This window comes from Neodiprion virginianus, chromosome 3 (assembly GCF_021901495.1).
Source record: "Neodiprion virginianus isolate iyNeoVirg1 chromosome 3, iyNeoVirg1.1, whole genome shotgun sequence".
Lineage (NCBI taxonomy): Eukaryota > Metazoa > Arthropoda > Insecta > Hymenoptera > Diprionidae > Neodiprion > Neodiprion virginianus.
Genome location: NC_060879.1, coordinates 7,926,493 through 7,938,725, shown reverse-complemented (window position 1 = coordinate 7,938,725; position 12,233 = coordinate 7,926,493). Strand labels below are relative to the sequence as shown.

Below are 12,233 nucleotides of genomic sequence, written 5' to 3'. Positions count from 1 at the left end.
TAAATTTATGTATTAGTGCGTTGTATTACATATCCTCAGTCAACGATTAGTGTCTCAAATGTCGTGTGTCCCAGTTTAGGATTCAAGTTGCGGGGGGATTCGGACGAAAGGTTGCACTGCTCCAAGTGGCGGAAATAAACACTACTTTTAGGCACCCCCCACCCTACGAGTTCCCAGCCCACAGGCCGTGATCAAAGGGAATACGATCTTATACATGTTTGTATAGTTTACGGTAATATTCAGACGTGAAATTTCCTGAAGAAATTTCTCGTGTAGGTTGCATGTTTTTCGCTAGATTTGTAAAAACAATTTGTACTTACAATTTTCAAATTAACAGTAAATAACGTTAGATGTAACGTACTAGAAAGTTTCCTGTATCTATCACAAGAACTAAGTTCAAATTAATAAAATTAAAAGTATGGAAACAGAAGGCTAATTTTAAATTAATCATACACTTTTCAATCAACGACACATTTATACAACTCAATTTCAAAACTTGATAAATTCTTCACACACGAAATCTTTACAAGAGTTTTTTCTATCCACCAATTGTCACTTTGGAAAAAGAAGCATGTTGACCCCACGTTTCGAACTGACACAAACAGTAGATGAAGTTACCGTAACTGTTCACGCTCCGTATGCACGTATCAAAGACACAGAAGTTTATGTCGAAGATTATGACTTCAGATTTTACTCTGCTCCTTATTATCTCAGGTATATAAAAGAATGTCATTTACTTACTTTCTTGTTGCCTTTATATAGAACAATTTTTTAGTTTTTAATTTTTTTTTATTTTGCTAGCATAGATTTACGTATACTTTCTAATCAACTTCCAGATTAAATCTTCCTGGTAAAATAGTTGAGAATGATTCGTCTTCTGGATCATACGATGCTGAGAAAGGTGACTTTACCTTACGGTTCTCAAAAGTCAATAAAGGAGAAGAATTTCAGAACCTGGATATGATTACAACGTTGCTTGCTCCACCGAAAAAAAGAACCCAGGCTGTTCCGACTATAGAAGTTATAAGTAAGATTGTGATAAAGTTGTTTCAAAGTATCCACCGCTTACACAGTGATATTTAAAAGGTTCAAGTTTGCAATATTCATTTACTGAAACATAAAAAACAAATCACTATTTTGCAACGGTAAGAGAAATTGGTAAGGATTGCAGCTGTAATATTAATATACTTTGTTGTATTTGATACTTAATTCACAGTTTACATTCCAAAGTTCACATTTCTTTTCAAAAATGCGCCGTCATAATGGATATTGTCAATTCTAATCTTGTTACTATTCAACATTAATGAATAAAACATTATTTTAAATTTGATTATCAAAATGTCACAAGCTGAAAAAGACTGCGATTTTGTAAAGTTTAAATTAAATTGCATGTTGCCTATTTATTATAAAAAACTTACAGTAGAATATTATGGTACAAGGAATAATCAAGCAAATATTAGAGTTCTGTCTAATACGTGGGGATTTTTGGAGCACATTTACTATGATTGGAAATCAGTTGATTTTTGATTAAATGACATCAAACTTGTTTTCAACTTAGCCGTGTCCCGTGAGTGTGTGTGTATTGTATATTATTATTCGCATGCTCAGTTTCTTTGAAATTTGATACATTCTTAGCCTTGTAGTCACCGATGACTTTTCAATGCCAGAATGTATTAAAATGTTCCAAATAAGGGCCCATGTAAAAGATTCGGATTCTTTGTGCGACTTGTTCAACTATACTATTTCAATAAATTCGTACTATTTCTTCGCTACGATTTTCCATATTACGAAGACATAAGCATACAGTGCTTGAGGTTTACCATGTTATATATATTGCTTATTCTCCAGGTAATCCTGTTGTGAGTTTAGCGGAAGAGAAAAATGGTGAATTGCAAACCAACGAAGTGAAGTGCAACAGCGAAGAAGCAACGGTTGATGGTGAGAACAGAGACGGAGACGAATGGTTTCTGCCTCAGAATATTAATCAAGAAAATATACAATCTTCTATTCAACCTCCCAACTACGGTTTCGGGGGCAAGTTTTCCCGTACTCTGGCATCATTTGAGGTTTGTAAATCATGTTGTAAAACTGTTTGTCCATGTTTTCACATTTCAAGAATACTTTGAGCCGTAAAACATTAGCTTACGTAGTTTTTTATCCCATCCAATTCCTAGTCGCACATCTAGTTCTCCTGTAAAGCTTCGTGCTAAGAATTCATTTATATTTAAGTTCGTCATCTTATTAAATCTTTAGGGATGACGAGTAATTTTATGATTTTAATTTTTTTTTATCGTTGCCTTGATTATCGTTCATTTTTGCACCTTTCCCAAAAAATAACGTATTATTTTACCATCGCAGAAGAACTTTCAGTAAAATTTAGCATCACTTTTCGCGACTAAACTTTCAAAGTACAGGCATTATTAATGCAGACAAAATATCAGCAGTGTCCAATTAACATTTGCCATTTTTCACTTTCAATTGCCTTGTATACATACAGCAAACAATATGTCTTTCAATCCCTGTAAAGTCCTAAGTTTACAGGGGATCTCAAATGACCCCAAAAGAAGCGAAAATCAAGAAGTACTGCCATTGTTAAAATACTTTGTATATTTTGGCTTTATTAATAGATTTCTTGCAGAATGAACTTTGGCAGGTTGGTTAGCTGGTTTTTTGATACCCTATTCAATAGACAATTCGCAAAAAAAAAAAAAAAGTAGTTGAGAAATCAGATGTTAAGCATAATTGTGAGTTTTCGACTACTAGAAACAGTGATCATTTTTCAATCGGGACATTGTTTATTATTATTTGTTTGATTTCAGTCAGGGTGGACAGGTGAAATAATAGATCTGCCAGCACCCGATGTCACACCTTCCATCGAGCGTGCATGTTTAAGGCAAAAGCACGAGTTTGAACAGTTCAGTGAAGAACATTATATGGCTGATTTAATTCAGGAAGAATACATCAGACCTTACATTGATTTCAAGGCAGAATGGGAGAGCTTGAAAAGCACCGAAATCACGCTTTCAGATACGGAAAAAGATTTACTGAAAGAACTGCCGAACAAAGAGTATTTGTTGGATAGCAAGGAAGTAGAAAAAATTACCTTTGGTTTAGTTGACATTCTGTTTGGCAGTTGTTACAATCATAGGACCACCATGGGTGAAAATACGGTAGAAAGTGGATGGACCATAAATAAATTGAGTTCTACGCTTTGCTGGTTTCAGGCAAGTTACAATTGGAATTAAATGATAAAGCAAATTGGAGAGAAAAACCAGAAGTTTAAGTATCCGAGAGTTTCTAATTTTGTAATGATGCTCTACGCAGATTCTCACCTAATTGTATTTTTCTAACGTTATAGGAGTTCAATAATATGGAAGAAGTTGTTACAGCTTGTGTACGGAGATCGTTGTGTTACCCATTGTACAGAAATTGGGAGCTATCTGTAAAAGTATTGAACGATGTTAAAATCGTTCTCAGTTTAGGTCTGTATAAATATCTGAATCGCTTACTCGTTTTTTGGTAGCAATTATCTATATAGATCTATGTCTGTGAGTAAATTGACAACACAACTAGCTTTTTTATCACTTTTTATATCCTATTTCATATCACAGTAGTTATTCAATCTTTTTGTCAGCAGAAAATCCTTTATATACCTAAAATGTGGGAGCCAAGTGTAGGAGTGTTACCTAATTTCCTACATTTTTTTAAAGTATATTCTGATGCACGAAATAAGGTTTTGCTATACATAAACAGACCAATGATGTAAACTGAAAGCATCGAATTATAAGCGTCAAAAATTGTCTGTTTCAAGATATTGTATTCTCTGAATTTTACATATTCCAAACAATCGTTAAAATACAAACTAAATACTTTTAGGTTCTAGAGCTTGTGGATAAATGAGAGAAATTTTTATTTTATTTCTTATGACTGCCTTGTGAAAATGAAATCTTGATTGTTTGTTTTTAAAATAATTCAAATCGTAATCACTGGTTCTCAGTTTGCTGATGTGAAATTACGTTTCTTATGTTCAGGAAAAAAATATGTAGTGAAACGTTTGTGTGAAATACACGAGCTCTTCAACAATTCCTACGAACCACGGTACATGCTCAATCACTTGTACATAAAGGACTACTTGATTTGGTTGCAGCAAACACCATCGTCCTTAATTGAATCTCTCAGCGTATCGTTGAGCACGGTAATTCCTGATTGTCAAATAAAAACTATTTCTAGACTCTCTAAATTCCAATCCCATTTATTTGCATACTGACTTTTACTTTATTGCTCTGGTTCTAGATACACCCAAACAAAGTCGAAATGGGGTTAGATCTTGTTGAATTAGAAGCAGCTGCTTTCTCCGTTCAAGATGAAGACTTAGTTATAGAAAATGCCATCCATGAAATGGTCGACAAAGTAGGCAACATGGCATTATACGAGAAGAACGATGAGAAGTAAGTTAATTATCTTGGGATTGCTAATGTTTTAGGAACACATCAAAATTCAAAAATTATGTTTCGTATTTACATGTAATCAATGTAGTTACATTGATGATTTTAAAGTTTCTTAAGTACAAGTTTCCAGTGAAATTGTTTCGAGCTATGTAAACAATTAGATAGTTCTACTCAATTTATTTCTGGACCATATTAATTGAACAATACATTTGGCTTACTGTCATTTTCAGACCTCAAATTAATTGAAGCAGTCCAATATAGTCACGTAAAATCCGGTTCTTGTAATTTAAAAGTTGTTTCCTTTGGCCAGAAGATTGAATTTTCCATGTCTAATTTTTTTGCTTATTGTAATTATTTTTCTTGTCTTGAAATGATTCGATCATTTTAAATTGTTATGAAATACCGTTTATGAAAATAGTTTCTTTGCTGTCTTTGCAAAATCGAATCCTTTGTATTTCTTTTACACATGCACATCCAAACTTTTAAATGAATTTTTTTCCATAATCGTAAATTTTGTCATGATTTTTGTTCGTGCAAGACCAGAACAACATAACTGCTTTTACACCGCGAAACCGTTTTCTTAGGTATGGTTGAAAAAATAAAGTAATTTTTCCATTTGATGAGTGCTGCTAAGTTTGCTAATTACGTAGCTATTTCAAATTATGTAGGACGAAAATTGATTCAGTTGGTTTTGAAAGTCTCGTATTAAAGTTAGAATTATAATATACAGAACCTAATTGCTACGATAATTTAATCTATTTTTGAAGGCCTAAATTCACGTACACCATGGAGAGCAAAAAGTTCTTAGACTATTTGTAAGTTTTACAAGACATGGTAAAAGTTTAATGAAAAGAGTTTTATTTTGAATTCTTAACAATACTAATTTTTTTTAAAAGACCGTTTAATCAAAATACTAAACGCTTTTAAATAATTCCTTGTGAATAGATGATGGACTATAAAAAAAAGATGCTTAACTTCATCTCTGGCAACCATATTATTTCTATTACAATTTATGGTTACTTTCAATACAATTTGTTGACTCTTTCCTTTTCATGTTGTTTACAGTGTCTTCTTTTCCTGAATGAGCATTTTCTATGTTCTCTGCCATGGTATTCTTATCATTGTTTCTGGTCTTTCTATTACTGCCATTTAGTTTTTTTTGTGGGAGATCAAGCGTTTCGCATCAGATAATTATTATGCTTGTTTGGTTTGCATTTTATCGCTTTACAGCGCTTCTTCCGTGATTTCCGTGATAAAATTGAATTATAAAACATGAATGCGTGTATGTGGAATGTTAGCCAATAACAAATCAGAGACAAGTAATGAATTTACGTTATTATTGATCATTATACTTATGTAAGTATATTCGATTATTTTAGATTGCGGAGAGGAAGTTCGAGCTCGTCGGATAGCAGCGACACTGATTCTGAAACAGAATCTGACAGTAGTAGTTCATCAAGCACAAGTACCGATGAAAGTCTCGATTCTGATGATACAAGCGAAGTAGAATGATTTTCAACTAACCCTGATAGTTTTCATCTATTAGTTTGACACCGAAAACAAAATTGATAAATTTTTGTATTAATCAGGAAAAAAAATATCTACACGCTGAAGGTGATATAAATAATATGTTTAATAATATTTATCGGAATCATACGATATGTAATATAAATACGGATATTTTTTGATGAAATTCAGTGTCAACTTTTGTACATTTTTTGTTCACCACTGGACATTTTTACCGGTTGTTTATTTATTTATTTTCATTAAACGTAATAACATCTTCTATTTATCCAACGGATACAGTTCATGGCTATCCTTTAGATGTATCATGTCCATACCAATTAGTTTATGGTTTCAATTTGTCATATATTGCAAGTTAAATTTGTGCAAAATGTAATTGTTGTTCTGTACAAAGATAATTATCATCACTGAAAAGCTTTTTTTAGATCGCTGTTAAAGTCGCCAGCCATCGAAGAAGTTCAATAAAAAACTAATTCCCAGGTGTAATCGGGTTTCCAACTTCGACTAAAACATGACGAGTCACGAATTCTAAATTTTACCCGATGAAAGTTCTATCAACTACTTAAATTACATTACAAGATTCTTTTCTTGGAAAAACTATTGTATATACACCTGATCTTCGAAAGTACCTACAAAGGATATGCGTAGAATGTAACATAAAAGAATTATTGTTGAAAATGACGTAAGTATTTACATAGTGAGCTTTGTCAAATACTCATAATATCTAGATTTATAAGGAAAAATAAATTTATTAATTGAAATGCCTATAAGTTATTGATCGAATGCATAGTCAAGCCACGGAATAAGTTTGCTGTAATGCTCAATCAGACGATTTGTCTTGGCCTCCTCTTCCATAATTTGGTCATCAATGACGGTATCTTCTCCTACTTTTTCGTCAAGCGGATTTTTTAATGTACTCTCCTGGACGTTTGCGTTACCGATATTTATCTCATCGAAATTCACAGCACCTTGTGTTCCCTAAAATTGAAATTGAAATTGTAATTCGAACCGATTGATACTCAGCTACTAATCAATTAACTCGATGAAGTCGTAAAATTTATATTTCCTACCTTCTCACCAATTTGTTCCATTTCGAGCTTTTCGTCATATTCTATGTTCTCAGGGTCTTTCCAATATTCTGCATCTTCTCCGTAAAAACCAGGGCTTTCATCTTTATAGTATATAATGTCCAGATGATCGTCTTTGTCCGTATTTTTACCTAATTTGTGATGATGTTGATGTTGATGACGATTGCCATGGTGTTGGTCGTTTGTATTATCATTGTTGTCATATTCTCCGCTCCCCGGATCTGTTTCATCGACTTCCTTACTTTTATCGTTATTTTCAGAATTTGGTTTGCTGTCATTTGTTCCAAGGAAGTCTTCCTCAGATGGCAAATGCCCGTGATATTCTGGATGTCCAAGTTTTAGGACCAGGTATTCATGTTTCTTGAACGGTTCATCGTGTATATGCCTGTGAGGTGCGTGCATTATTATCCTAATTGGCATCAAATAGTCCGCATTCTGTGAATGTTCCTGGGAATTCATTCCTTCAAATTCTTGTTCTGTTCTGTGTATATGATTAGCAGTTTTATTCTCGAACAACGAATCTAGCAGACTTGAAATTTCCATCTCTGAGCTGCTTTCATTACTGCGATTGTTGGAATCATTAGCGCTTGATGAATAAGGATCTATCTCTGAATTTTCATCTCCATTCTTATTTTCCCAACTACTTTTCAATTTGAGGGATTCAGATTTTTCAAGCTTATGCCGCTCATGTTCATTGTCAAGATAATAATTTTTATCTTCTTCACTGTAGCTATCCGTTGAATTTTCTGTTTCCATACCCTGGGGCTTTATCGGTTCCAAATTATCGCTGTTTTCATTATAAAGTGCTTCTGATAAATCACTGTCAGGCATTACTTCTGTGTTTTTATCAGAATTTGGAGCATCCGTAATGTTGGAAGTATTCTGGTATTGTTTATCCTCTAGTACTGGAACCGGAGTTTGTGAATAGCTGATAGCACGGCCGTCATCTGAATATTGAATTGTTGTTGGTAACAGAGCAGCGATATTGATACCTTTTTGTCCACTGGCGCTTCCATTTAAAAGTTTTATAACATTTTCAGGAATATCCTGGGACTCTTTAGTATGATATTTTTTCGTTGCGGTATTATCGGTGTCATCGAGCTTGTACTTTTTTACAGCAATTTCTCTCATGTGATCGATATTCAAGTTCTCTGGTAGGGTATCCAAAGGCTGTTCGGTTTTTATTTTTTCGCTTTCAGTCGTGGTCGTTGCTGTTTCAGTGGTAACATCTGCCTGACTCTCCGTTTGACTAATGTTACAGCTTCCGCACGGCTGTTCTTTGTAAGTCGAGAGAATTGCAGCTTTGACATAGGGAAAATGTAATATGCTCCATGGCACTATTACCCTGTAACTCAGCCTTCCACACCTAGGAAGAATTTCAACAGACTGTTAGAATTATAAGGGCGTTTTATTCTTCAAATTTTAAGACATCATGTGGCTTACTTATCTATAACTAAAACTTGATCCCTCGATGCAGATAACTTTTCCCAAATTTTAAGTTCTGACGTATCTTGAATAAATTCTATATCTGGGTCGATCTTGTTCTTTAAGGCTTCTCTAGTTCTTTCTATTTTCAGAAAATTTTGATCCTCTGTCGGATCTGCTGCTCCCCAAGCTTCTTTTTCATCTTCTATTTCAATAGCGCTGACCGTAGCTTCTGGCTTTGACGAATTCACAACATAAAATCGGATACCGGTTATACTAGTCTTTTCTAAAAGACCTTGAAGTGTTTTGAGCCTGTAAATAAATTAACGTAACTCAAAATAGTGTAAGTCGACCCAAATTTGAGCTACAGAAAATGTTCTTCCATCTCAATAACCAATATTAATTGAACAATCGTTTTCCTTGTCGACTTAAATTTGTTTTGCTGGTTCTTAAGTATGTCGGAAATCTTTGGCTGCAGTGTCTATATTCTCCTCTCGTAACCTATCGTTTTATATAAAATTTCAATTACGCACGAATCATTTGTTTCAACAAAAATAATTTTGTCAGACAAAATTTAGCATCAGCACGAAATTGAGTTATTTTCGTGAATTTGATAACGACAGGTAAATTTTGTAGTGGCTTAAGTTTCTAGCTTCAGCCAGTTTTGCAACCTTATAATTATCTTAATTAATCATTGTTCTGAAGTTGTTAAAGCAATTGATATAAATTAATAATATGAAGTGACTGATTCTGAAATAATTGCAGAAGTGTTTATATACCCGAGAAAAATGTTCATAGGAAACTAAGTCGTTAAAGTTTCCATTATATTCCTGACCTCAGGTTATCAGCATTATGTTAATGCTGCAGTTTCAGCATTTTTTGGCAGTGCGTCAATCACTGGTATAAACGATTTTGCTAACACTGGCGCTACGGTATCATGCAATACTTCCCAAAGTTGCATCAATTCATTTTTTTATAGTACTGATGTAGATCAAATGCTTGGTTGTCATTATCATTTGTAACAAATGGATTTTGAACGGATGAGAACCAAATGAGGTCAAGTCGGGAATTTATTCAATACATTCTGCAAGAATATTCATTTCTTTATTAACCTTATATTATTCTATTGTAAACAAATAATGGGAGAAAAACTGATGATTTGGGAACTAAAAATAAGAAAGAAAGTCGAATAATCCAAGTTCGTTAATATGATTCTTTTTACCAGCGTCTTAATAATTCTCAGAACTTCTGTTGGAACATAAATTCAAAGGATTCAATTAATGTTCTCGCTGACAATTCTAGTTATTGTTATTCAGCGAGAAAACAGTTGAAACGAATAAAAATTCAGAGCCATTCTCATCAGCTTGCCTTGACACTTTGACAAATTCCTCGAATTCTACAATTGTTTTGTAACTGACATTCTGCCGTGCAGTAATATAGAGAATACAAGATGATATATAAATGCAATGTGCTTACATGGTGGCTTGTCGATGGCTGTACTGCCACGACGCATCTAAAAATGCTATGACGCTTATGATCCCAGGTTCTTCCTGCCAACTTTGAACCGGGGTACATTCTTCGATGTACTCATTGTCGTCAGTGTTCTTTTTCACTCTTAATGTCAACGCCGAAACCAAGGAGGAACCATCTTGCCAAGAGAAACCTGCTGGTCGTACTTCAATCGGAATGCAAGAGCAATGGGAAATCGAAGTCACCAGAGCAAATGCCAGGAAGATTCGCATCTTATTAAACCTTGATTAGAAAATACTGTTATTTATGATGATTTTTTATTGTACTCGGAAAAGATTTACGAGAGTTAGTATCATTTGAATTTAACAAATGGGAAAAACACAGATCCAGTCACGTTTTAAATCTAATCTAAGAACGTGACGAAAAAAATTAGTTCTCATCTTGGTAAATGTGATCCAGATTTTACTCAAATTCCCTTCAGTATATTGTTCACCTTAGAAATTATTGAATGAGCGCAGTTTTCAGTACAATTATTCTTTCATGATAGAGATCCAAGCTAAGAAGTTTCTTCGTTTTCGATTGATGGGCTGTATAGCTCTCCAACAAAAAAAGTCTCGATCGTGTAAGTGAAGGAAATGTTGATCAAGCTTTTTTACAATCTTATCCGAAAAAGGTTCGCACGTGTTTTGACGTAAAATCGCTATTTTTCAAACAAAGTTGATACGTGTTCGCCAAACTAACTTTCTATCATACTTTCTCCTTTTGCCACGGTAGAGGCTTCTTTCATAAAGAGTTAGAAACCCTAGGAATCGAAATCAGATTAACGATCAACAAATTAACGTTACCACAGTATTACATTATCGAAAAAAGGAATAATAAATTATAAATATATTTCCGTTTTCCTAATTTGTCGACATAGATTAATTTCGTTTCTCCCTTTTTGCAATCGCGTTCAAATCTATGTGTTGTAAAAACTTTTCTCAAGTTTCAGTTAATCGAGAAGAGATTACATTTAAAAAAATGTGCTTCTAAAGTGACAATAATAGTGTTTCATATTTTTAAATTCGGACTGAGAATATGCGAAGTTTTGCCGTTTTATGTAACGAAACAAAAGGGATTTTGTGTAAATAAAAATTAATTATGAATCCGATACTTAGATATAAAACCGCGTTTCGCAATGCATTGATATTAATCGCGATAATTGGCCGTTTGTGAGTGTTTGTTTTTTTTTTTCAAACGTTCGTCACGCCTGACATTGAACGAAATTCGTCGATTAAACAATAAAAATTGAAACAAGAATAGGTAACGTATCATTCTTAACTGGTAAGGCGACGGCCAGGCGAGAAATCGTCGGAGTGTACGGCAAGAAACTAATTAATAAAAATTAAAACTTACAGTGCGGCATCAACTCGGCGCCAAGATACTGCAGAGGCAAGTTTAACGAGCGCCTATCAGTTGAAAACTGCCTCCGGAATTGAAATCCGTTTTCCTTGATACATATCTGTATTACGCAGCTGCTGCTGCTGACATTGGTCCACAAGTTCTCCCTCTTTAACTTAACATACTTAAGTCCTCTCCCTCGATGTATATTATACTAAAACGTGCCCGCATATCCCGCGACGCACAACGCTCGATTATTATACATGCATGGTCGTGAAATAACCGTAAATTATATCCTTACTAATAGTATTCGTGTATTATATTAAACTTGTGCGTAATATTGTAGATTTAGAAAAAATGGAAACGCAATAACATGTAACTGTCTTCAATTCGATGGCCGTTAAGAACTGAACGGGATCAAACGTTATACTGCAGTTTAATGTATGATTAATGTAATTGTACACTTGAAATAACTGACAGAACGACTGAAGTATTTTTAACAAATATAAAGTATACATACATGTAGCGTTATTCGGGATATTTTTTTACACGTGCTTCACATTTCGTGGTCAATAATACGAAGGTAAGAAATCCGGCTTACAATTGGCGCTTAAAAATTTTGCCTCTATAGTTGAAACTAGAGAAGCAACAATCATATCTGTCTGATTAAATAATTGCTTACCAATCTGCATTATTTAATCAGCTTTAGCGTGATATCTTTAATGAGAACGCACAAATTGATTCGGTAATAATTTTAATACGATTTTATGTTTGTATCGGATAATGAAGACTAAAGTTCTCGGTCGAAAATTAATAACTGACAAACAATTTACTCTCAACTCCAGAGTTTAACCAGGAACATTTTCGATTACAAATATATGAAATATATATTATCTGT

At 33.8% G+C, this 12,233-nt stretch overlaps 2 protein-coding genes across 6 annotated transcripts; one reads left to right on the top strand and one right to left on the bottom strand.

Annotated features, from left to right (window-relative positions):
* Positions 1–85: 85 nt before the first annotated feature.
* LOC124299486 (protein SHQ1 homolog) lies at positions 86–6,553 on the top strand. Of its 2 annotated transcripts, XM_046752699.1 has the most exons (9): positions 86–714; positions 837–1,027; positions 1,849–2,066; positions 2,820–3,224; positions 3,359–3,482; positions 4,032–4,195; positions 4,294–4,448; positions 5,216–5,263; positions 5,828–6,553. In XM_046752699.1, exons 1-9 carry the CDS (start codon positions 572–574, stop codon positions 5,958–5,960), a joined length of 1,581 nt encoding a protein of 526 aa, XP_046608655.1. In that variant the 5' UTR covers positions 86–571; the 3' UTR covers positions 5,961–6,553. The 2 variants fall into 2 exon arrangements, with proteins under 2 accessions (XP_046608655.1, XP_046608656.1); XM_046752700.1 differs by lacking the exon at positions 5,216–5,263.
* LOC124299484 (protein PFC0760c-like) lies at positions 6,405–11,732 on the bottom strand. 4 transcript variants are annotated; one of them, XM_046752696.1, is made up of 5 exons: positions 11,351–11,727; positions 9,962–10,252; positions 8,504–8,797; positions 7,043–8,426; positions 6,405–6,950 (listed from the first exon to the last, which is right to left on the bottom strand). In XM_046752696.1, the coding sequence occupies exons 2-5, from the start codon at positions 10,225–10,227 to the stop codon at positions 6,744–6,746; spliced, it is 2,151 nt and encodes a 716-aa protein (XP_046608652.1). In that variant the 5' UTR covers positions 10,228–10,252; positions 11,351–11,727; the 3' UTR covers positions 6,405–6,743. The 4 variants fall into 4 exon arrangements, with proteins under 4 accessions (XP_046608652.1, XP_046608651.1, XP_046608654.1 ...); XM_046752695.1 differs by having other exon boundaries at positions 9,962–10,237; XM_046752698.1 differs by lacking the exon at positions 11,351–11,727 and adding an exon at positions 9,265–9,569 and having other exon boundaries at positions 9,962–10,098.
* Between the last annotated feature and the right edge of the window lie 501 nt (positions 11,733–12,233).